The sequence below is a fragment of the Coenobita brevimanus genome, chromosome 33, assembly GCF_032717465.1.
Source record: "Coenobita brevimanus isolate Jiangsu-jjx chromosome 33, ASM3271746v2, whole genome shotgun sequence".
In the NCBI taxonomy this organism is placed as follows: Eukaryota; Metazoa; Arthropoda; class Malacostraca; order Decapoda; family Coenobitidae; genus Coenobita; species Coenobita brevimanus.
This window is the reverse complement of record NC_136986.1, coordinates 13,684,618-13,712,368: the sequence shown is the minus strand read 5'-3', so window position 1 is coordinate 13,712,368 and position 27,751 is coordinate 13,684,618. Positions and strand designations below refer to the sequence as shown.

Below are 27,751 nucleotides of genomic sequence, written 5' to 3'. Positions count from 1 at the left end.
AGTTGTAAGTAGGATCCAAGAATGGCGTCAATGCTCGCTCAGTGTTATGTCTACGAGGTATGAGTCACGACTTCCGAGTCGCACCACTTCTCTCTCTCTAGCCGTTGGAAAACCGGCGATCAGTAGCTGTCACAACGGGTCTTGGGTCGGATGTGCAATTGTCCACCATCGCTGTATATTGATTCAAGACGGTGTTTAATATATTGTTAGAAAACTACTACAAGACTTTGCCTTTACCTGCAAGTGACATAAAGGGGGCCATCAACCGGTAGGAAATACTTTGTAGTGAGATGCGGTCTTGTCCGAAGGCTGTAGAAAAGTTAGGCTCTCGTCTCCTCGTGATTGGGTGGAAGTGTCCGTGACGTCACTGGGTGCGGCTCACCACTGGGCAGAACGAGAAGCTGATTGGAGCAGGAGACTGTGACGTAGCTCGGTGCGACTGGCCACACTCCCTGGGTGACGTCAGTGTGTGTGTGGTGGGTGGGGTAAATGATGATGTAACGGTGTCGGGCAGCGGTTGGGGGCTGCTTCCTGGAGTGGGGTCTGGGGTGGAGTTTGTGGGGACTGAAACTAACCGTTACAGCAGGCTGGACAGGAACACAGGCAGGCAGGCAAAGGCAGGTTGTAGGTTGATAGGAGCAGGAGCTTTGCGTGATTCACTGGTTGTGGTGGCGTGGTGATAGGTGGGGGCGTTGATGTGGAGGAAATTCCCAAAATTACATTAAAACTGCCAGAACGATTCCACACCAAGACTGCAAACAGGACTGGAGGCTAGGGTGGAGATAGGCTGTGTGTTGTCGTGGGAAGAACAGCAGACAGTAGCGTGGGAAGACAGACACAGCTAAACCGGCCCACAGAAGAAGTAATTCACTATTATCCCACTCGCTTTCCACCTAATGTTAAAGCTGTTGATGGCCCCCTTTACGTCACGTGCAGGTAAAGGCAAAGTCTTGGAGTAGTTTTCTGACAATATATTAAACACAGTCTTGAATCAATATACAGCGATGGTGGACAATTGCACGTCCGACCCCAGACCCGTTTGAACAGCTACTGATCGTCGGTTTCCCACCGGCTTGAGAGAGAGAAGCGGTGCGGCTCGGAAGTCATGACTCATACCTCGTAGACATGACACTGAGCTAGCGTTGACACCCTACTTAGATCCTACTTACAACTACTTACAACTACTTACATACTATATTTACATATTATATAATATCTACAAAAAGGTTACAAACACATATATATACATAAGCAACGTTGGGTCTGGTTAGTACTTGGATGGGTGACCGCCTGGGAACACCAGATTCTGTTGGCATCCCTACGTGTCAAGTGGGATTGGTGGAGGATTAGTGCCCCTCCCTGTAAAACAATTAACTCTAAGCCCTTGGCCATCCCGTTTGGGATACATGGCGTCTGGCAATGAATGAATGAAAAATATGTACAGATATACATGTATATATATATATATATATATATATATATATATATATATATATATATATATATATATATATATATATATATATATATATATATATATATATATATATATATATATATATATATATATATATATATAGATACACTCAAGTCACAGCCTTCCCAACTACAGCCAATTATGCAATATACAGTATAATTCACAATGATCTGATGGATATTATGACTTTAAATATTACAGGTTGAAGAAGTTATAATACCCAGGAAAAATCAAAGAAAATGCCGTAAAAAGAAACAAAAAATTAGGAATATGCACTTGCACTCATAAATGGCTAGAATATGCATTTGCATATGTATATATGCAAATGCAAAAATTATCCTAAGCCTACTTATGAGACTCTGTGAGATTAACCGAGAGAGTTAGACAGCGAGAGATTCAGTATTATTCACTGCACAACACACACATACGCACATGCAGACGCTACTGATTGACCTGAAAAGGTCTAGGTCTGGTTTATGCTTAAATTAATTTGTGACAAGCAGCCAGCATGTGCTTACAATTTAGGAAATATATCAAAATCACATTGACAGCTAACAAAGATGCATTTGTCTTAAAATTTGACATACTTTAATGCATTTGGGGGTAAAAAAAATACTAATGGTTGACTGAATCAATGAAGAAATGGGATAATACATATACTTTATTTTCCATACACTACGTATCTACGTTGCAATTTCCCGAGACTTATGTGATGTTAGTCTGTGTTACAATAGGGATGTTATAGATACCGAAGGGGGGGGCATCATTATATAAAGTTACGTGTTGGTGATGTCTGTTTTATTTCAGGCTTGCGCGATCACTGAACTGACCATTTTTCATTATGTCATAAACCATCAGTTTACAGCTTGTTGCTACTTCGCGTGTTCCCCTATCATAAAAAGAGATTCATTTAAAAGCAAAGCAAATTATGTTACAACATTAAATGGCTACTAACCCTCTCCCCAACATTCCGCTACCCCTACTCCGATCCCACCCAACACACAGCTACTCCCACTACCCCTCATCCCTCACGTCCCACCCCTCCCACCACACAGCTAGCCCCACTACCCCCCAGTCCCTCACCTACCCCGCACGTCCCACCCCTCCTTTACCCCTAACACCGATTCCAGATCAAATTATTTCCAGCTCCTGCTGCATTGTACCCGGCGTCCCGCGCGGAAATTTCTCCAACTGCACAAGGTCCTCCCAACACCAATGATTATCTTGTTGTTGCAAAAATCAATCAGAAATACTAGTAACACGAACAATACTGCATAAATATTTGCAACTGTCCTCACTCCTTGGTGTTTGCACAAGTATCACCAAATAAATTTAAAACATCCACAAACTGTCCAAAAATAAAAGAGCCTTTGTGAACAAAAGAATACTACTAAATGAACATGATCACAATGATGCAGAATTCAAAAGGCACATTTCCTAATGAGTAAACAAATATCACAGGCATGCACAACAGAACATACAGCCAGTCTGTACTGACTTACTTTCATCCACGTAAGCTCTGTTTGCTGTATCCCTCAGTAAACTTCCCCTCAGTTGAGGTAACTGACTGGTTTCTACAGACTGAGACTGAGGCCTTCCTGTCTCTGGGTCTGACCTATGAGCGTCAGTCCTTGTGCTTGAAGACATTTGTGGTCTTCCAAGCAAGCTTCTGCATTAAAAAAAAAAAAAAAAAATAAAAAAATAAAAAAATGTATCAAAATTGCAAAGCATGACAAATTAGATATAACATATACAGGGTTTCTCGTAGTTCCTGGGTTTATCTAATTGGAAACACTTGTATATTTTAAGAAGAACTGGGTTACTTTAATTTCAAATTTATAAAGCTTCGCTGAAAAGAAAGCTGGCAATGAAAATCACATATGACACATTTCTCAACTGAAGACTTCATTGTTCAAAAGTAAAGTTTCCATTCTCCAATATAACCCTTCGATAAATATATATACATCCTCAATTACTGGTTGGACCTTTGTAACTTACCATCATTATTGACATAGGTTCTGGCTGCCCTTTCGCTCAGGAAAACTGGCAGTACAGGAGACATTTGTCATGTACCGACAATTGTGGATGGCTGTGAGCTCTTCATTCCACAGAACTCCATAGCACGTCTGTCTTTGTATGAACTGGTGTGGATGAACGGGGCCTGTCAGTCCGGTCTCTCTCTTCTGTGAGAAAAAAAATGATAAAAAAATATGTGGACTGTTCGTAAAACAAAGAATCTAACTCTATATTGACTTGCTAACACAAAAGGCATGCAAGGAGTTTTCCTCTGTTGCAAAAGGTTGGTAATATGGTCAGGCTAATGTAACAGTCAACTAAAACATTTCACAATTCAGAACTCTTTCCAGCAACATTATGACTTCTCAATCGTGCACTTATCTAATGAATAGGGACATCATAAGGCACACCTGTCACACACAGTGCAGTGAGAGATGTGTTCAGTGTGGACTTATTAGATTCCTGTAACGACTTGGGAATAATAGCCTAAACAGGAATACACGTTAAAGGCAATCCTTCACTTCTCCCAGGACTTATATCAGGTAGTTGTTATGGTAACTGCTGTTATGACATACCCTTGGTCGAAGGCATAAACCTGACAGTTGAGGCCAAGACCTGGATGGTGTGGCTGATGACAAGTTGGTCCTGTATTCATTAGGTTCATGTTCATCTGAAGAAGAGAAATATTATAAACAAGATGCTGAAAATGTTTGCATCTTATTAGCAGTGCAGGAGTCATGTTCCTCAGCAAGTTTAGTGTCACACTCGAAAAACTTCTAAAGTGAACAATACTATTTACTCCATTTAAGTTGGTGGACCAATAGTTAAATCATGAAATATTTACCCTGCTTTATCTTTCAGAGAGAAGTAAGAATTAATGATTTATGAATCACCTACCATTTGTGTGGTTTGCAGCATTGAAATTTAGTGGACGTGGAAAGTTAATTGACACAGGCTTCTTATAACCAGAAAAACCATGTCTTCCTGGCCTGGATGATGAGTTTCCTGGAGGTTCTTCTCTTCTGCATTCTCTGGCTTCATCTGAAGCAAGTATCAAAGCTGAATAATTGAACTGTATAACCAATCATACGTTCAAAATATTTCACAGTTTATATGTCTAACTAAAGACAGGTGTCTAAAATATAAGAGCAGCACTCTGACAACTTGGCAATACAGTATGAATATAGCACCAATCAACGTAGTTTATACTAGGCCATGGTTAGGATAAAGGTAGCCATAAGTATACACTCACAGACTACAATTACGGCAGCCGTAATCTAAACTCAAGAACTACGATTACGGCAGCCATAATCTAACCCAACGTAACCTAATCTGTTTCTAACTTCACCATACCACCAAACAAAACCGCTAAATTCTAACAGTGTAAACTGAACTGTAGCGATAATAACCTAACCTAACAACTGTTAGGTCCAACAGGAAACAAAGGGCAGTTGCAACATTAATTCACATAGTTTCAACCTGGAATAACATATCACAATAAATACAGTTTCAGTGTTTGTTATCCTAAAATTCTTCAGATGCCCTGAGTTTATGATAAAGTACAAGTTATTCATATTAACGTACAGTCCACTAGCAAGCATTAAACATAAGTCCACCACCAACAATATAAACGAACTTTTGAATTTTATGTTACATACATCTCCAAAGTATATATTTCTAGTTCTATGTTAACTATATAACAATAATATAAGTACTAAATCAATTCACTTACACCATGACCCTCCATGACTCCTGATGGACGAAAACCTAGATGGCTGCATGAGCACTGAAATTTTAATTAATTAATCATACCTGAAATATCCTTACATAATAATAAACATTAACAATATGATGTCAAATATCCCGTACACTCTACCATGACTTCTGTGGCAAGGTCAGTGGACCAGACTAAATATTCCAACGTGGAAGCCGTACCTGAAGGACTGGGATACCGTCAACCGTCCCAGTCGCCTTGAAGATAAAGTCCTGGCGCTATTGCGGCTCAATGCCACCATGGTAACGCACATAAAACCGTACATTGAAATACGCTTTCCACCGAACTGTGACATCTGTGATGCGGTGTTATCTATCAGTCATATCATCCTGCGCTGTCGGCGATTTATTCGTGAACGTGCTTCACTTATAAATTACTGCGGCGCAGCAGACGTCCCCTTCACCCTTTCCACCATCCTGGGTGATGGGGACATTGTTATGACTGGTAAATTGATGGCTTTCTTGAGAGAGACCGGACTGACCAGAGTGATGTGACTTTTTTACTGTATGGTTATGGTTTTTATCACCTGTAAATATGTATATATTGTACTGTTAATTAGGGTTGACAGTTGACATATTTGAAATAGTTCCTCCTCCCACTTATCTGTTTCTAATATAGATGTCCCCTACATTAAACCCTGGTCCTCGCCTGACGGTAACCAGATGATGAGTGCAAGTGTGCAATAGAGAAAGGTACTGGGCACTTGCAGTCGATGGTGGCCTGTTGGGCGAGGTTCTTCACTTTTTGTACATATTATGTAAATATATTACAGCTTGCTTAAGTGTATGCAAGCTCTGTAAGTGACGTAATCATAGTCCATGAGTGTATGCATATAATTACGGTCGCTGTAATTCTAACCACTTTAATTATACTAACCAATACCACTGCAGAAGTCCTCCTGCTGATACTTCTGGGGTTTCTTCCTCTTTGTGGAATGTTGTCATCCATTTCAATGTTGGAAATGTCCTCTGCATGTTTGACATGGCAAAGAGCCTGTTCATAGGTGCCTGGAACCAGAGTGTAAGGTTGATTTAAGTTGCACTGTCCATGAATTCTGTAGCAATTCAAACCTTCATGGCTGATATGTAAATGATATTCTACTGATTCTATAAAATGTACAACCAACATCTAAATAATAATGTACCTTAACCCTCCCCATCTCGACGTTTTCTGGGCAGTGGTACGCCCCAGTCCTGACATTTTTGGACCTTTTTTTTTTTTTTAGGCTCAAACAATCGCTTTTGGTGAGAAACATCGAAAATTCATAGAGAAATCGCTCACCTGAGGTTTAAAATACTCGATCCAGGTACGAGTACCTCCTTACCTGACTGGGTTTTCTAACAGGCTGGCACCAAAGAAAACGAGTTCTATGGGAGGGTAACTATTTTGTCCACTCATAAACAGTATTTATTTATTTACTTGGTACGAATTTATATGTGGTACAAGAGTATATTGGTTTTCAAACAGTAATATAGGCATTATAAGCATTGTTTCACTCAATAACTCATCACCGTTCATGACCTTTTTTTCCCACATTACCTGATCATCATTTCTGACTGTTTCTTCCTCTAATGCTATGTAAACTTTGTCCTCCACATTGTCATCAATTGGAGAATCACTCTGGCCCTGAATGTCTTTATTGGCCAGGTCACTGGTAACAGGTGAATTGCCGAGACAATGGCGTGCAGGGGGGGGGGAGAGGTTATGCGGTGTAAGGCATGGTCCCTGCTTGGCATTTTGTAGAGGAATAGAGAAAGGTGTCCCGTGTATACGTGCCAAAAATCACTCGCGAAATCACTCGCGAAAATTGAAAATTGTGCAAATTAGGGACCTTGCAATGTTGCCACGTTAATTTACGTCTCCGGGATATGAATGCACATCATGTGAGGAGGTGAATTCACTTCTCCGGGACGGGGCGGGTTAAGTTACATTTGCTAAAACATCTGGTTAACATCATTAATTTTTTGGTGTCTTATGGGCCACAGAGTACACAATTACTGAATTGTACATCAAACATAGTGTGACAAGCTTTCTTTTCCAGTGGTTCAATGAGCAGCACAACGAGCCTAGTCATACATTTCAACACTAACTGCTTGTAAAATAGTTTCAGTTAGTTTTGAGGAAAAAAAAATGCAATTTCAAACATCAAGGAAGTTTTCAGAATGCATCTTGTAATTCTCAACACCCAGTACTCACAAACTTCGCAGGAAAATCCAATGCTCATAGTCCAAGGAACTAGAAGTTACCTGGATAGGATAATATCATGATTTCATATTTGGTCCAGCATTCCTTGTCTGCCAACTCTGCCAAGTAAGCAGAAATTATGAGCTTTATCTTACACAGAAATACAGTTCATTGCAACTGATAACATTTATGTATAACATATCACAACTAGCGAAGTAGATGAGTGAATATTTACCACCTTTCAAAACCTTTGTTTCGCTACTATGGGTGATATATTATTTTTTCTAGTTTTACCTAAAATTTGCTTACTTTTCATCTAAAATATACTAGGCCTTAAATGGCATAAGAAAACAATGAAGGTTACTTGCCTTTCAAAGAGGAAAGATGAGATTGAGAGGGCTTTATGCACAATGGAATGTTGCCTCCCAGTACCTGTTCTGTTGAATTTGTTCGAATTTGTAAACAAATTGGTGCCATATCTCGCCTGGCACTGAATACGTGATATTATTATAATTATACCTTAGTACAGTGGTACTCAAATGGCGAACCGCGGGCCGAATCCGGACCGTGACAAGTTTTGATATGGACCCCAACGACTTCCATCATTGAATGTTCAGTATTGCACTTGAATGAAAGAAATAAAATATTTAGCATCTCTGGTTGAGTTATGTCCACAATAGGGCTCAAATAAATGTAATTTGACCGGATTGCCAGTTACGTTTACCTACTGCAGTAATACCAACCCGCCCACTTGATAGTTACAATGCATACAAGTAGGCTAACCGATCCACACAGAAACTGCAGATTTTTCCAACTATTCTAGGAGCTCACATCAATCAAGGTAACGTGAGTTTCATAATACAAAATAGCATTATCACTGTTATCTCATCAGCATTAAATATTGGTAACATGAGAACAGGATTCCTAACCATAAGAGTTCTGTATTTAGCAACCTGCACTGCATGTACCCACAAATTGTTGTCATTGGCTTGTTCAGTTGGTGAACTGACGGAAAGATAATGAAAAGTGTTAAGACTGGAAACTGGTGGGTGGTATGGTGCTGCGGTGGTGGTGGTAGTGTTAAAGTGATTATAGGGACGGTAATTGTTATTTGGGCAATAGAAGAATGTCGTCTTGTCTCATTGTGAAAGTGGGAGTATGGAGAATAGATATTTGTCTTATTTAACCACCTTAACAACAGAAGACAATATCTATAGCTGATTTCAGTTAATTACTCTGCATCCTAAAATAAATGCAAGTATTTTATTCCATTATTAAAATTAAAATTCAATACAAGATTGTACATCTGGACCTCTGCAACATCGGAAGATTGTACGACAGGACCTTCATAGATGGTAATTGAGGAACCCTGCCCTAATACACAGTCACAATGCAAGAAAAATATTCATGAAAACATCAGACAGATATTATATAACATAATGAGCTCATGCAACAAAAAGAACAGCATAAAATAATCAATCATGATAGAACAAATGACACCTCCGTGTACTCATTTCGTTACCAAACTACTCGGCGGTATTACGATGTTACATAAATGGAAACTGCTAATGCAACATCGATAGTGGAATATACTCTCCAATATTTCACTAATTAGGGTATATTTAGGCTCATAATTCACAAATGCAAGAAAATTCTCAGACAAAAACTCCAAGCAAATTTAGTCTTGAACACACGTCACCAAAGAGCGTCAGCAACAGAGTCCCCAGTGGATAGTTGCAAGCTCCTGAGAGGGTTGCCCCGGCCCATGCCGTGTGACAACTCGATCCTCTCTCTCTATTGCCTGCGGCGGGCCGCCTTTCCTGGTTTGCTGGGCTATTTCTGGCACACCTTAATATTCATATATAAATCAGTGTAACATAACCGTTAGAACAACGCAAGTACATAACATTACTTAAAAAAACGTAGCAGCAACATTTAGACAATGTTTCAGGATAATGTTGCTACATGGTTGCGAGATAACGTTGCGAGTAAATGTTTCTATAATGTTCTTACATTACAACTAATATAACTTATAGACAACTTTTCCACAATGTTGCACATACACTGTGTGTTTGCTGGATGTGGACTTTTGGCATTCTGAAACCCATATATATATATATATATATATATATATATATATATATATATATATATATATATATATATATACACACACACACACACACATCAGTGCTACCGTGCTGCATCCATCAATCCATCCATCCATGATCCATCACCCTGACATTTAAGATGAGAGTGACCACCTTCACTCATCTCTGAGTGGAATTACGTGAACAATAAACCCCAACCAACCCTTGGATATAAACCTGCACAGGCTCAATCCGACTAAAGTGCCTTCTTTAATCTTTTCACAATATATTGGAAAACAAGCCAAGTACAGGACTGGCAAAGATTATGACAAATGCAACAATGCCTTAGATGCAGATCATAAGAATAACCAATGCTACAGTGTAAAAATGAATGCTAAGCCAATGATTGTGTGCAGTTATCATTTATTTTATGGCTATAACAGCACTAACTATATATAAAAAAAACTCATGGCTGAACAAGAGGAATAGGCAGGACATTTTAGCCAGCTGCTAGCACTAAAGCAGCTAAGATGGCAACACTTACAGGCTGATGAAAACGAAAGTCTCTCTCTCTCTCTCTCTCTCTCTCTCTCTCTCTCTCTCTCTCTCTCTCTCTCTCTCTCTCTCTCTGTCATTACAGAGTTTCACAGTATATTAAATTTTTCGAAAAAAGTGATGGAAGCTGAAATTCCGGACTTGTGAAGAATTTTTAAAATTCCCCCCGGGCGAAGATTTTTACACCTAAATTCAGGACATGTCCGGGAAAATCTGGACGTATGGCAACTCTAGACAGGTTGCACTAAAACAATTAGACAAAATTCAGAACAAAGGTGTTAGAATTATTAGTAATCCTGATGTTACAAATAAACTTCCTCCCCTACACGTAAGAAGGAATATTGTCTCCCGTCCTTTATCTTACAGATTCTTTTATGGTAAATGCTCAGAAGTTGCATCCATTGTGCCATCTCTCCATGCCTTGCTCCGTGCTACGTGGGCATCTGGTAGCGCTCATGACTGGAGTATCACAATGCCATAATGCAGAACTTCCACCTATCAGAAATCTTTTATTCCCTGAATAGCATCTCTTTGCATCTCGCTTCCCCCGAGTTGATTCCCCCCAAACTTCAACCTACAGCTATTCAAGTCCAACTGTTACAGATTCTTATGAATCAAGGACACCAGGAATTTCCTTCCTCTGTTATATATATATATATATATATATATATATATATATATATATATATATATATATATATATATATATATATATATATATATATATATATATATATATATATATATATATATATATATATATATATATATATATATATATATATATATATATATATATCACTATGTAAAATCAACTCACTTCATGTTCAGAGCTGCGTTGAGTCCGTCCATAACGTCTCCCCCGACCAGCATGCTCCCAAGTTCTCTATAGGCACTTGATTCAGAGTTTAAAAAGAACTTCTGGTATGAACCATCAAAAGATCTTGATGTCACCCTGTAACATGTACAAATTAAAATTGTTTAATTAGTATTACTACTGAAGCCCCTAGAATAACACAACACCAAAAGTTAACAAGATAGTATTTTTTTTTTTTACTTTAAATTTGGCCTAAAATTGCCATATTTGCATCTCGATGGCTTAATTGCGACAATAAATTAATACCAAGATATGATGCTAGTCACGAAGCAGTGTTATGGAAAGGAAGCGAGACGTAGTATTGTCTCATACTGCCACTGTTTTATGAAATAATCAGCATATGGAAAAAAAACAACAACCTGGGGCATATTAAATTAAAAGAGCTATAGTGTTATTATTTGGGATTTCTTTATACCGTTTATTAAAGCAGTCATTGCATTAATCCTATTGTAGTATAGGAATAATAATAAAAAAGTTACACAACAGTCTGAGTACACGATAAGCAATGAAATGAATAGTTTCCAATGTGCAACAGGATGTGCAGATCTAGTCCATGTATTAGGGCTGAAAGTAGCGGAAGCATAAGCGAAAGACCGTACGGCAGTCATGTCTCTGGAGAAGAATGGATGTGGAAGTGAATAAGGTTACGAGAGCGGTGAGCACAAAAGTAAAGAAAAAGAAAAACGTAAAGCCGGAGATGAATACTGAGGGACGGTATATTTCAGGTATGGTTTATGTAGATGATGTATTACATGGTACTTGAGAACACCATTTATTGATTCAGTGTTGCCCTGCTTTCGAACAATCAGGTCTGAACGTACAGTATCGAAGGCTTTGAATAAAACACCAGCTGCTGGGTGAAAACTAACTCACCGTGTGATGCGTTGGTGAATGTGGGAAAAAAAAAAAAAATAGAACTGAGGGTTTAAGAACTCTGACGCAGTGATAGAGCAGAGATTAATAACCCAAGGGCCCAGCATTAACTTGTATTTCAATTTCATCCAGCACCTTTGTATCCAAACGTTGTTCTTCGATATCTCACCTGTCAACTACTTTGACCAGTTCCTCAACTGTCTCTGGTCTGGGTGGCAGCCTTGGGAGGGTGAGGGAAGCGATGAGGCTGGCGCGATATGCTGTGCCCACCACCACACTGAAGAACAACCAAGTGCCGACCAGGATGTGGTTGGACTGGCTGGTTGAGAGGCGTCCGTACAGTCCCTGGCCCAACAGGGTGCCCACAGACTCCATCACCACCGACCCAGTACTCAGCACTCCATGCTGCATTTGCCACGTTTTTCTCCTCGTAATCTGTAAAAACATACATGTACGGTGATATACATATACAACGATATGAGTGCGTAGCTGTTTCTGTATTGTGTCATAGGGGCGAGCAGTGATGTTTCGGACAGTGGAATGGTTTGGATAATACGAGCCACGAATGAAAGTCCACCTCCGCACATCACCTATCGTTAGGAAGACATACAATTCTAATGAGGTCATTCGCACCATTTTTTTTTTTTTAGGAGCTGCTTGGTATGTCCAGTTTTGTAAAGTAATTTTTATCTTTTTCTGCTTTTCTTAATGTAATTTTTCGGCTACATATAGCACGCTGTACAATAGTGAAATTTTATGGAATAGTCAGGTATTGGTTATAGTGAGGTTATGATGTATTATTCATTTTTTTAGAGTTCATTTGATTAGAAATGGCTAAAGTTCTTTCTTCGTCGAAAAAGGCAGACAAATTAATACTGTTTGAAAGCACAATTAATTGACAATTCCATGCTGTGGTTTCAAGGAATCAACAAGTGTGAAGTAGCCTACCACTTACATGACAGTGGTGGCTGTAGTAGAGGCTCGGGGTGGAAGTAACAATCCGAACCCACTCTTTACTCATCTATACCATAAATACATATTCCAGTAAAGTGTTTAAGGATATGTTGTAAAAAAAAAAAAAAAAAAAAAAACAGCGATATATATTTTTTTATTTCTTATTACATGAATCTAACGTCACCCAAGAAGAGTCGTTGTACTTATAGCTGTAAAATGAAACCAATATTTTTCCATCATAATTCTTTGTCGCTCACTCTGATTTTCACCTGTGAGTCTCTTGTTAAAGACTCACATGAACCCATTGTCCGGAGTTACCTGGAAAAGATAATAGAATTAACCTGACCAAGGGAGTGTTCACGGTACCAGAATAAGCAACTGTCTCCATTGACACATTCACCTAAATAATGATCATATACTGTTGGGTCATGTTATATAAAAGGGAAGAGCAAGAAAATGCAACCATGAGAGGGTTAAATGCATCATTTTCCTCGGTGAGTTTAAAAATAAAAAACAATGGCAATAGACAGATGTGGCACCGCAAGGGGCCTGGCTAAAATGAAGAATCATATTGGGCTTCGCTAGAGTAAGGCACATTTGTGAAAAAATCCTGAAGCAGCTAGACAGAAGCACCTGCCTTGTGGAAATATATTTACGTGTGTGACTAACACTGGAAGACGGCCCCGGGCTGCTAATTGACAATGTCCCACCCCTATATTAAATAATAAACAACAACAACAACTAACAACAATAATAATCTATCTATCTATCTCTAGCCCGACGCCCTAATCCCGCAAAGGGTGGCCGCAGACAAAACGCCTCCAAGTCACTCTGTCACCCACCATTTGACTACCCTCCCCCCAACTCACCCCCCCCCTCCCTCATATACCTCTCAACTCCATCCCTCCACCTCATCCTCGATCTACCCCTCCCTCTCCCTCCCTCCACCTCACCTACATACACCCTCTTAGTCAGTTTTTCATTCTCCATTCTCTCCACATGTCCAAACCACCTCAGTGTATTTCTCCTAATCTTCTCAACCACATCCACATCTACCCCACAACGTTCCTTCACTTCTTCATTCGTCAACCTGTCTCTCCACGTCACTCCACATGCTCCTCTCAAGTAACTCATTTCCACTGCTCTCACTCTTGACTTGTTCCCCTCTTGCAAGGTCCACGCCTCGCTTCCATACGTCAGGGTAGGGATCACAATACCATCATGCAGTGACTTCTTAACTTCCATACTCACCTCCCTATTTCTCATCACTGCTTTCAGTGTACCAACAACCTTCCTTCCCTGCTGTACCCTTTCACGTACTTCATCCCCCAAAGTTCCATCCTTACTCATCACACTACCCAAGTACTTGAATGCACTCACATCCTCCATATCCTCACCATCCAACCTCACTGCACACTCTGTGACTTCATTCCTCTCAAACACCATAACTTTACTTTTGTTTACATTAACTTTCAGCTTCCTCCTCCTACACACTGTCCCAAATTCATTCACCAAACCTTGCAACTCCCATTCATCTTCACTCAACAATACTGTATCATCAGCAAACAGCAACACCAGAAGCTTCCAAATCTCACCCTCATTCATTAGGGCCAGCCCCACATCCACTGCCCTACCTTGCACCTCCTTTACAACCCCATCCATATATATATTAAACAGCCATGGAGATATCACACAACCCTGTTTCAGTCCCACATTGAGATCAAAGAACTCACTCAGCTCACCATCCACTCGCACCGTAGCCCTAGCTCCCTCATACATACTCTTCACAGCACTCAACAATTTCCCCTCCACCCCATATATTCTTAATACCTTCCACATATCTTGCCTATCTATTCTGTCATAAGCTTTCTCCAAGTCCATGAATGCAGCATACACTTTCCTTCCCTTCTCTAGATACTTCTCCACTAAACATCTTAGAACAAATATCTGATCTACACACCCTTTTCCCTTCCTAAATCCCCCTTGTTCTTCTCCAACTAGCTCCTCTGTCATATGCCTAACCCTATCAATGAGTACTCTACCATATATTTTACCAGTCACACTAAGAAGGCAAATACCCCTATGGTTACCACATACTTCTCTTTCCCCTTTTCCTTTGTACAGAGGAACAATGATACCTGATTTGCAGTCCTCTGGAACCCTTTCCTCTTCCCAAGCCAATCTACACAACTTCCATATCCACTCCCCCGCTGAGGGGGGTCACCTTGACATGGTGGCGGGGCTTGAAGCGTGGCTGGCAGTGCCACCTACTTTGGAGGCATGCCTACCTTAGTAGGGTTCGGCATTTGTCAGTGTCGTGGACAAAGCACCCCCTACATCACTGGTGGAGGCCTGCTGGTGATGCTAGTCCCTGCCGACTTGCCATCAAGGGCGGGACTGTAGCCTTCCCACGTGTTTGCCGTGCGTGGCATCCCGTAACGCTGGGAGACGGGAGTCCTGGAGGTTGAGTGATGCTGCACGGTGCGCCCTGCAGCTAGCAATACACCTCTTTGGTCCCTTATTCTGGCAAGACGGGCGGCCTGGTTGGGCCCGACCAGGTCAATCGGCTGGTCATGCATTGGCTAGGGTCAAGTGGGCACTGGGGGGCCTGGTGGCTCCTATCGTCCTGGAGTCACCCTTGCCCGGGTCCTCCAGTGGTTACCCGCGTATATTCTCTCACTACCTTTGGGGTCGCCAGTGGTGTCGTCCCTGGCTCACAGCCTCCCCTTGTTGGGCTCCGTGGTGGGTGGAGGGGTGGGGGAGTGAAGTTCCTGAATAATAATTAATATGGAAAAAGAAAATGCACCCTTGCACAACTCAACTGCAGACACAGTAGTACTGAGAAATATACCCAGTACACTGACATTTAACTCAATTCATTGTGTTTTCAAAGAGTTCGGGGTTGTTTCCCGTATAAGACTGCACAGTGCGGACACAACTGGCACCCTAAATAACTGCTACGTGACATTCCTGGATGCTTCTGCGGCAACAGCTGCGCATGCTGCGGCACCTGATTTGCCTTTGGGGGGACCTGATGTATTCACCTCCTTGATGCGGTCGGAGAATGTCATTGATGATGCTGAAGATTACGTGCCTAACATGTTTATGGATTATGTGTTCCAGAAGGATAAACAGAGGGTTTCCCCAACCCCTGAGTGGTTTGTGACTTATTATAGAGAACAACTCCAAGCTTATCGGTGCATATCAGTACCTCCAGAAGGAGGTGGGTTCCATCCCAAAGGAGAATTTCAAGCGCTATGGCAAGGGGGTTCTACTCCGCGCTAAGAATGTTATTCAGGGGAGGATGTTGCAACACATGCCTTGCCCCTTTGACTGTCCATTCACAACAGTACAGGCCCACAAGGGCTTTAATTACTCTAAGGGAGTAGTCTTTTGTGAGGACCTGCATGAGTTTTCTGACCTGGAGATTATGGGTATGTGCCCTGACAGTGTGTCTTCTGTCCGCAAATTAAAGCAGAAATTGGTGATACTTACTTTCTATGGATCCCACTTACCAGACCATGTTGACATAGACCCCTTACGGCTTAGAGTGAAGTCTTCTCATGACAGGCCCATGCAATGTTATAATTGTTTTGAGTATGGACATCTGAAGAAGTTTTGTAGGAATGGGGCTCGCTGTAGTCAATGCTCCTCATTGGAGACACATGACCCCTCAGAATGTGATTCTGGGCCTTATTGTTTTCACTGTCAGGGCCCCCATTCCCCATCATCCCATCAGTGTGACATCTACAAATTAGAGCACGACATAGTGACTTTGGCAAATACCCAGCGTATTAGCTTTGGAAGTGCTAGGCGAGAGCTAGCCTACAGACGGAAACTTGGAAGACACTCCTTTGCTTCCTCAATTTCTACTACAGGGAAAGCAGCCCCCTCCTCGGGAGGGAGTAGTGCCACTCAGTTGTCTACCATGACACAGAATAGCTCTACAGCAGAGACTTCTGGGACATCTAAGGATAGACACAACCATCCTGCTGTGACTGATTCTCATGTGAGGGAAAAAGTTAAGTCCCCATCTCGGTCTGGCGTCCATAAGGGCCCTGACTGGAATGCGCACCACAGCAGATCTCCAAAGAGTACCCCGTCAAGTATCGAAGGCCCAGTAAAGGGGCCTTACAACCACTTTAATCATCAGCCTTTGCCATCTGTTTCTGGTGCTTGTGCCTTGCCCCATGGCAGTAGTAGCACCTGTGGTCGGCAGCCACCAGTCTCTGAGGCAGAAAAAGACAAGAAGAGAAAGATAAGTCCCCAGTCTAATGATGACGATATAGAGGGAGTGGAGCGTATACCTCTGAAAAATAAATCTTCACTACTCACAACCTCTCCTACTCAAAAGAAATCAAAGTTGGCCTTTAACACTACACACGATGGTAGAAACGTTCAGGAGCGCCCTTCTCGGTCTAGGGAACATAGCCCTCACTGTCCTGGAACAACACACCAGGAAGAAGTGCAAAAGAACCGTCGAGGAGGTTCCTTAAACAGGTTGGACCGTAAACGTTTAGTCATAGAAGGTGATCGATCAGAACTTCATATGGAAATTGCGCCATGCTTACATGTTGAGTCCCGGTAGGTACGGCTTACATCCTCTTCAGCATATCATGCCTACGATTATTCAATGGAATTGTAGGGGTTTACGCGCTAATTGCGACGAAATTGCTATCTTGAAGACCACGTTTGACTGGGATGTCCTTTGCCTGCAAGAAACGAAGTTGGGTTAATATCCATTCAACCCAGGACTCAACTATGCATATTATAGCTCACTACCACCCGCAGGTCTTCGGGCAAAAGGTGGGGCAGCCATTGTCATCAAAAAAAGCATTTATCATACTCAAGTGGATCTTCCAACTCGCCTGCAGGCCTGTGCTGTGCAGGTATTACTGGACAAACTGTACACTGTTTGTTCACTGTATCTCCCGCCCAATGACTTGGTACAGCTGGATGAACTCCTGGAGCTGGTGGAGATGCTGCAACCTCCTGTTTTGTTACTCGGGGATTTTAAAGCCCACAACATTCTGTGGGGTGGGAACTCCACTGATGAACGTGGTGCCTTGGTTGAATCATTACTCCTGCTAAAGAATCTATCATTACTTAACGACGGTGCTCCTACACACCACACGTTGCACTCTAACTCCTACTCCTCCATTGATCTAAGTATTTGTTCCTCCGATTTATTGCTCTCTCTCAATTGGTCTGTGTCACAATGTCTGCATGGTAGCGACCATTTCCCAATCATAATTGACACCCTTAATGGATCACCTCCATCAGCGCCTCCAAAGTGGTGTGTGGATAAGGCTGACTGGGAAAAGTTTTCTGCTGCCTTCGATTGTTCTGTTGATTTCTCATCTTTTGAGACTCACATCCAGGCACATGATTACTTCGTTGCCCAGGTCTTAGAGAGTGCTCATGTTTCTATTCCCAGTTCTTCTGGCAATTTTCGTCGTCCAGTTGTCCCTTGGTGGGATAAAACATGTACTAACTTGAGACGCATTAGACGGTCTATTATAGACGTTATAAGCGTAATGCTTCTCAGGAAAATTATTTAATATATCATAGAGCACTAGCAAAAACACGTAAATATTTTAAATGGGCTAAAAGTAATTCGTGGCACAAATATATAGGAAGTGTTACATCTAAAACACCCATAGGGAGAGTTTGGGCTAAAGTGAGGAAGCTGTCTGGTAAATTTGCTCCCCACCCACCTCCTTGTCTGAAGGTGGATGGAGCTGTGGTTTCAGACCCGGAAAAGGTGTCTAACATCCTTGTACACTATTTTGCCAATATTTCAGGTTCAGCGGGGCGCCAGTCAGTACCTCCTTTGGGCTCTGCAGTGCTGGACCATGCAAGTAGTTCCGGCTCAGTAGGGCATCCATCGGCTGTGTTGGACCAGGAAGTATATAATAGGCCTTTTACATTCCGAGAATTGACTCAAGCCCTACGAGCCACAGGGTCATCTGCTCCTGGCGAAGATGGCATACATTACGACATGATTCGCCACATTCCACATGAGTATCTGCAACTTTTGCTAGATATTTACAATGCAATTTGGTTTTCCGCCACCATTCCCAAGAGCTGGAGGACGTCAGTCATTATTCCCATTCCTAAGCCTGGAAGAGATGCCACACTTCCAACAAGTTATAGACCTATAGCACTTACCAGTTGTTTGTGCAAATTATTTGAGAAGATGGTTAACCATAGGTTAGTCTGGTGGCTGAAGATTGGAGGCCACATTTCCTCCGTGCAGTTCGGTTTTCGTAGAAATCGATCCACTATGGACCCTCTTTTGCGCCTGACAACAGATATTCAGAATGGATTCATTACTAACAAACATACTCTAGGGGTCTTTTTTGACTTGGAGAAAGCATATGATACAACATGGCGTTTGGGCGTATTGTCCAGCTTACGATCTAAAGGTTTGTGTGGGACCATGTTCCAGTTCCTGCAGAGTTTTCTTCACACGCGTTATATCTGAGTCCATATTGGTTGCACAATCTCCCCCAAAGTTCTGCAACCCGAGGGGGTACCCCAAGGCAGCGTTTTAAGTGTCACATGTTTCATCATGGCCATCAATGGAGTAGCCGAAAGAGTTGAGAATGAAGCTATGATCCAGAGTTCACTCTTTGTTGATGACTTTGCCATATACTGTACTGCAGCCGACCCTAATACTGCAAGACTGCGGTTGCAAAATGCCATCAATGCAGCACAAATGTGGGCTGAGGAGTGGGGCTTTCGCTTCTCTCCCCAAAAAACAGTGGCTATCAAGTTCTCGAGGAGGAATTCAGCAGCAGTTCCTCACCTACTCCTGGGAGAAAACATCTTGCCCTATGAAGATAAGGTGCGTTTCTTGGGGCTTACTCTTGACAGTAGACTCACTTGGAAGGACCATATTCTACAGCTAAAGGCCACTGTTACACGGTCTCTAGATATCCTTAAGGTTCTTAGTGGGAAGTTTTGGGGTGCTGACAGACCAGCACTTCTCTGACTATACGATGCCCTATGTCATTCCTAATTGGAGTATGGTTGCCAGATATACTCCTCAGCGGCCAAGTCTACCCTTAAGCTTTTAGACCCTATTCATAACTCAGCAATGAGAATCTGCACGGGTGCCTTCCACACTTCCCCTGCAGAGAGTCTGTACATTATGGTGGTGAGCTACCCTTGGATCTTCGCAGAGTGGACCTTAGTTTGCGGCTAATGTGTAAGACTCAGACTTCTCTGTCTAACCCTGTTTACCGTCTGATGAAGGACTTCCGTCTGGCACGGAAGTATGAGGAACGTAAGAGTTTTCCAAGGCCTCTTCATATCCGTATGCATGGGTTTTTACAGGACACCTTCTTCTACAAAGTCCAGGTACGGCAAATTTCTTATTCTCCGATCCCTCCTTGGATTATTCCAGAGGCCCATGTTTGCAAACCGGCCTGTACTAAGCATTCGAGACGTTCAGCTGAAGTTAAAGCCCTGTTTCTTGAACATTCTCAGATTCATGCTTTAACCACTAAAATTTACACAGATGGGTCAAAATTGGATTCTGGCATTGGCTGCGCAGTAATCCTTGAGGAAACTGTGCATCAGGCGAGACTCCATGGTGCCGCTTCAGTTTTTACCTCTGAGCTTCACGTTATTGTCCATGCATTAAAAGTAGCTTATGACAGTAGGGACAGCCAGTTTACCCTATACTCTGACTCACTGAGTGCCCTTACAGCCATTCAGAATTTTTCCAGCAATCACCCTTTGGTCCAGCAAATTCAGGAGTGGCTGTATCGTTTAGCTTCCCGTCGCAAAAGACTTCAATTTTGCTGGATTCCTGCTCACGTAGGTTTGCCAGGCAATGAGGAGGCAGATGTCGCAGCTAAGGAAGCCGTTCATGGTACTCTAGGCAACTTTCCTGTCCCTTTTGCCGATCTTAGGCGATATATATCAGTTTATATCAGGAGGAAGTGGCAGGAGAGGTGGTCATCCACCACTGTTACAAACAATAAATTGAAAGCAATACATCCTTCTGTGCAGGTTTGGCCGGTGTCAGACAGCACCCCGAGCAGGCGCTTGGATGTTGTTCTGACCAGACTTCGTATAGGTCATACACGGTTAACACACCGCCACATTTTATGTGGCGGAGACGCTCCCTTTTGTGAGGCTTGTCACGTCCCTGTGACTGTGGAACATGTTTTAGTTCACTGCAGGAAATTTCATATTCTCCGGGGCACTGTGGGTTTTGATATCCGCAGTGTCTCCGATATTTTGGGTATTTCTGCAGATATTTTTAAGGTTGCGAAATTTTTATCAGAATGTGATATACTTTACGACATTTAACTTATAGATCTTATGGTGTTGTCTCTTTATTTCAGATTTTCTTTTTCTTTTTAGTTATTAGGCGCTGAATGACCACATCGGTCCTAGTGCCTGGCCTTTGTGCCAAACCTTTATCACTCACTCACTCACTCCATATCCACTCCACAACAATCTCACCCCCATACCTAAGCATTTCACCACACACTCCATCAATTCCTAGGGCCTTTCCCAGCTTAATCTTCTTCATCGCTTCCACTACTTCCGCCCTACTGATCTCTTCCTCCCTCCTCTCATCTCTTCTTCTCCCAGCCATTCCCCAACCACTTATACTCACACTGCTCTCACTCTCTACATTCAACAAATCCTCAAAGTGCTCCTTCCATCTCCTCAATTTCTCTCTCTTCTCCACCAACAATCTATTATTCCTATCTTTCACTCCCCTACTATTTCCCCTTTCACACTGCCTTACTTTCTTTACCTCCTTCCAAAACAATTTCTTACTCTCCCTCCATTTCACACTCAGATTCCTCCCAAACTCTTCATCCACTTTCTTCTTACTCTCCTTCACCAGTCTCTTAACCTCCCTTCTCCTGCTCACATATACCTCTCTCTTCTCTCTCTCATCTTCTCCCCTACCTCTACTCGCCAACCATTCACCATTTGCCTTCTTCTTTTGTTCCACAGCTCATTTCACCTCATCATTCCACCATGCTGTCCCTTGCACACCCTTGCATCTCCTCCTCACTCCACAAACCGGTTCCTTATGTTATAATAATAACATAAGGAACCGTTTTCTGCTGCCTGTTATTACTAATACTGGAAGCGCCTGTGCCTGACCACTTGCATGTATACCTTGACAAGTGTGAAGCAGACGGTCAGCGTACAAGCCAAGACACCGATCCACACTTGGCCACTCAAAGGGTTGTAGAAGCTCAGCCAACTGGGTGTTATGACCGGCGTGGCCATGGCGAATTTACCAGTAGTTTGATCAAAGGCGAAAGTCAAGTCCATTCTGGAAACATTGTTAGAAATAAAGAGGCTACGTTTGTAGATGTTATAGCCATTTGTTACATAACCATAGGAAAGGATTTGTTCTCAAACAACAGCAACAACAATAATAATGATAATAATAATGATAATAACAACAATAATAATAATAATAATAATAATAATAATAATAATAAATAATAATAATAATAAAAATAATAATAATAATAATAATAATAATAATAACAGTAATATTTTATTAAAATAAAAATAATAAGTATTATAATTACAGTATCAATAATAACAATAATAATAATAATTAAGAATAAAAGTGAAGCATTTGGAATCCGAATGCTAATCGTCTGCCAGAATATGCTGTTGGCCAAGTCTAAGATTTTGGTTACATTTTGATATGCTGAAGGTTTCATGTTGATAGCTCAAGCCGTTTATAAAATTGTGCTACAGGCGGGCTATCAATAATACTTGATTTTTGGTAGCCATGTTTCTGACCTAAACCTAGACCCCGAGTGCCCATTTTCGAATTCGGCCATGATTTTGGCCATAACTTGATACCCTGAAGGATTCATGTTGATAGCTCAAGCCGTTCATGAGACATAATGGTGCTAAAGGCAGATGATAAAAAGTAGTTGACCTTTGGCAGCCGTTTTGGTGACCTTGACCTTGACCCCGAGTGCCCACTTTCGAACTCGGCCAATATTTTGGCCATATCTTGAGACCCTGAAGGTTTCATGTCGATAGGTCAAGCCGTTCATGATACACACACACACAACAACAAAACGGGGATTGTAAGTATATACTTTGCACTTTTAGTATTGCAAAATGGATACTTACTTTAGTAAAGCAAATTTGGAAAAGAAAAGGGATAAAAGTAAAAAGCAAAATGATGATTTCTACCAAGAACTGGTTGAAGTGGAGACTCACAATAGACTGGTTGAACGTGTAAACAAACTAGAAATGGCTTTCAAAAATGAAATTGATGAAATAAAGAAGCAGATGCACTTGCAAAAGGAAGAAATAGAAAAACTAGGAAGGGAAGCCAATAAGAAAGACACAACCATCAGTGAACTAACAGTGGAATTGAGTACACTTAGGAAGAAAGTGAGTGAAATGGCAAGTACAGTAGTCAATCACGAGAGTGTTATGGAAGAGTTAAAAAATGACACAGAGACAATTAGGCAAGTAAGCAGTCTTATTGACCAGGGCAGTGATATTGATGAGAAGATAACACAGGTGAATGAAGCTGTGCAAAGCTACAAAAATGATGTGAAACCACGTATGTTGAAATGGTGAAAGTAAAGAAAGACTTAGAAACAAGGGTGGAGGAAAAAAGCATTAAAAAGGAAGTGAAAAGAATAATCCAAAACAATCCAAAGTTAGTCAGAGATTCAGTAGATATCAACAAATCGATAGTAATCACTGGTATAGAAGAGGAAGATCTAAAAAGCAAGATCACAAGAGACAAAAAGGAGATGGCAAATGTAATGAGCTTACTGAAGGAAGTATCAGAGGAAATCTGTAGTAAAGACATAGAGGAACACAAAAGGTTAGGGAAATATGAGAAAAGCAAGACAAGACCTCCAAAGGTGACCTTCCAGAGTGTAAACACTGTGGAAGAGATACTAAAAAATGCAAATGGAAAAAGAGGAGTTCAAAAATGTATGGATAAAAAAATGCCTAACACAAGAGGAACTGAAATTACTGAAAGAGAAAAGGGAGGAAGCACAAACAAAAAATGAGGGAAGATCGGAAGAGGAGAAGAAGAAGTTTTTTTTACAAAGTAATAGGATTGCAGGTACGAAAGTGGTACACAAACAGGATGGAATAAAAAGGAGGAAGGTAGTAGAACCATGTCATGACAAGTATATAAACAAGAAGATAAAGTTGATGTACTCAAATATGGATGGAATGGTATCTAAACTACTAGAGATGAATGATTATGTCAGAGAAAATGAACCACAAATAATATGCCTAACTGAAACAAAATTAACACCAAGGATATCCAATGACATACTAAACTTAGAGAAATACAATATATATGGAGAAGAGACAGAAATTTTAAAAAAGGAGGAGGAATTATAATATTAACTAAGAAAAATCTAAAAGTCAATGAAATAAAACTAGATATACCATCACAAGTAGAACTGATTGCAGTAGAGATCAACACATCTGAAGGTAAAGTAATTGTAGCCAATTTGTACATGCCACCCATATCAAACACATGGGAAAGAGATGAATATGAGGACCTGGCAGAGAGTACAATTCAGAGTTTAAGATCATTACTACATAAAATGGAATGAGATATCAGAAAGAATTATACTAACTGGGGATTTCAATACAAATATAAATTGGAATACTCTATATATAATTAGCCAAGAAAGCTATTGGGACCAAAAGCTCCTGGATCTTGTACAAGAGTTCTTCCTAACGCAACATGTGAAGGAAACCACCAGAAAAAGAGGACTTGATGTACCTTCAGTGCTAGATCTAATATTTACTAGGCAAGAAAATGATATTGACAGTTTAATATATCACCCTCCACTCGGCAAAAGCGATCATACAGTACTAAATTATAACTTCAGGATAGCATATGACATAGTAAACAGCAATGAAAGTTACAAAAAGAGCCTAAACTATAAAAAGGGAAATTATCAAGACCTAAAGAAGTATTTCTTAGAAGTTGATTGGGAAAATGAGCTTAGAGGACAAGATTTAAATGCTGTATATAAAAAATTCTGTGAATTTTATGAAATAGGAGTCCAGAAGTACATCCCACAGCACAAAGAAGCAGATAAGAAAATACAGAAATGGTTCAATACAGAATGTAAAAAATCAAAAGAAAGAAGAGATTTGTTGTGGAATAGATACAGAAGACATAATAGTGAAAGGGAATATAATAATTACAAACAGGCAAGAAACGATTATACAAGAATAAGGAGGGAAGCCCAAAAACAGTTTGAGGAGGATATAATAAATAAAAGTAGTGATCACCCAAAGCCGTTTTACAACTATATCAGAAGCAAAACCAAAGTAAAAGATATAATACAATCAATTACGGATGAGGGAATCACTTATACACAAGAGAAGGATATTTGTGAAGCACTAAATAAGAATTTTCAATTAGTGTTTACAGAAGAAAAAAATTTTGAGAGGGATGATTATGTGGAACATGCATGTCCACACATACTACCAGATATACAAATAGCAGAAAAAGTAATACAGACAGAGGAAAAACAAGTGGTCCTGATGAAATTTCATGTTGGATACTACGAGAATGTGCAAAGGAGTTAAGTAAACCATTATTTTTAATTTTCAAGAAATCCTTGAGTCAAGGGAAACTACCTGATATTTGGAAAAAAGCAAATATTGTCCCCTTATTCAAGAAAGGAAATAGACAAAATCCACTGAACTACCGACCAGTATCACTGACCAGTGTTGTAAGCAAGGTATTAGAAAAGCTTATAAGAAAAGCTTGGGTAAATCATCTAGAAGAACACAGTATGATAACAGAAAGATAGTTTGGTTTCAGAAAAGGAAAATCATGTGTTACTAATCTGTTGAGCTACTATGACAGAGTAACAAACACAATACAGGAAAGGGAAGGATGGGTGGACAGTATCTATTTAGATTTCAAGAAAGCTTTTGACACAGTACCACACCAAAGACTTTTATGGAAACTATACCATCAAGGAGGAATTCGAGGCAAACTGTTTTGTTGGATGCAAGACTTTCTCATAAAAAGAGAAATGAGGACAGTATTAAGAGGAAACTACTCATCATGGAAAGAAGTGACTAGTGGAGTACCACAGGGTTCAGTGCTGGCACCAATCATGTTTTTAGTGTATATAAATGATATAAACAGTAACACTGGAAATGAGAGCTATCTGAATATGTTTGCAGATGATGCAAAAATACAAAGGAGAATTACTAACACAGACTCTTGTAAAGAGCTACAAGAAGAATTAAATAAACTTCATGAATGGAGTAGTACATGGCAAATGGAATTCAATGTGGACAAGTGTCATGTAATCAAGTTTGGTAATAGTGGAAAAAGACCTGATTGGGATTATAAGCTAGGTAATAAAACCCTATACACATCAGAAAGAGAGAAAGACCTAGGTGTGATCATCAATAACAGACTATCTCCGGCTGACCACATCAGCGAGAAGGTACGGAACATGTATACACTACTTGCAAATATGAGAATAGCATTCACATACATAAATGAAGACATGCTAAGAAGGATAATAACATCATTCATTAGACCAACCCTGGAATATGCATCAGTAGTCTGGAGTTCTCATCTCAAAAAGCACATAGACAAGATTGAAAAAGTTCAAAGGGCCGCTACAAGATGGATACCAAGCTTGAGGGACCTAAGCTACGAAGAAAGACTAAATAAACTGAATCTACCAACACTACAGGAGCGAAGGAAAAGAGGTGACATGATAATGCTATATAAGTGCATATCAGGGAAGGAGAAAATAGACATAAATGATTACTTAACACATGGAGAAGCATCAGCAAGAGGACACTGCAAAAAACTGCATAAGAAGAGAGGTGATAAAGACGTAAGGAAAATCAGTTTCCCAAACAGAGCAATTGACCAATGGAATGCACTACCGAATGAAATAGTGTGTGTCAAAACAATTCACAAATTTAAGGATATGTACGATAAATATGGTTTAAGACACGGAACAGTACGAGCTTGACTCATTCCTGTAAAGATACAATTAGGTAAGAAAAAAAAAAAAAGGTAAGAACACACACACTGAGTCAGGGAAAAACATTACTGCTCCGCCTCGTAAGGTGGGCGATATGTACAAACCCTCCCAATGGAAGTGGGGGCGGGAGGAATCATACCGGCAACGAGCCGATACATATCTGGCGCTCCTCCGAGTATGACCTTGACCTTGATCTACTTTCTCATCCCTACTACAAACCTGTAATATTCTGTAATGATAACTTGAGTGGTTGTGAAGTTATCGTGTTAACAGACACAGAGACCTTCTTCTTGCACCAATTTCATACTCATAGATTTTCATCTCATCTACACACCTGTATATTTTTGTGATGATGTCTTAAGCAGTTGCAAATTTATCATGGAAATAGATACACAGAGCTTGACCTACTTTCACCAATTTCGATTTCGTGATCGATTTTTTATCTACTACAGACCTGTAAAATTTTGTAATCATATCTCGAGCGGTTGCGAAGGTATTGTGCCAACAGAAACACGGACAGACGGACAGAAAGACGGACAGATTGAAAACAATACCAGTTTCGCAATCGCAGCTATTATTATTATTCTTATTATTATTATTATTATTATTAGTAGTAGTAGTAGTAGTAGTAGTAGTATTACTGCTGAAAATGAAGTCCCATCTGGAAACAGTACCGGAATATTACAGATTATTTTTATATTTCCAGCTTCATCATCTTCCCATAGCCCCACGCATACCCTCCAGATCATTTCCTTTACCATCGAACATTGTCAGACTACAAGAAGCTACGGTATATTATTTACAACTCTATCATCATTTTCCCATCCATCTATCCTTCCCAGTTCTGTTTATTATGTTGGGAAGACGAAAATAACCAAAAATTAAGCGCAAGTAATATATTTTTCTCGTAGATGAATG

General features: G+C 40.6%; 1 protein-coding gene across 1 annotated transcript in view; it reads right to left on the bottom strand.

Moving 5' to 3' along the window:
• LOC145395795 (ionotropic receptor 93a-like) overlaps positions 1 to 27,751 on the bottom strand; it is a 94,014-nt gene that overhangs the window by 56,094 nt on the left and 10,169 nt on the right. The window contains exons 3-5 of the mRNA XM_080269332.1: positions 21,957 to 22,116; positions 12,016 to 12,281; positions 10,917 to 11,051 (exon numbers count right to left, since the gene is read on the bottom strand). Of these exons, the coding sequence (XP_080125458.1) occupies positions 10,917 to 11,051; positions 12,016 to 12,281; positions 21,957 to 22,116 (561 nt within the window). The remainder of the gene's footprint in view (positions 1 to 10,916; positions 11,052 to 12,015; positions 12,282 to 21,956; positions 22,117 to 27,751) is intronic.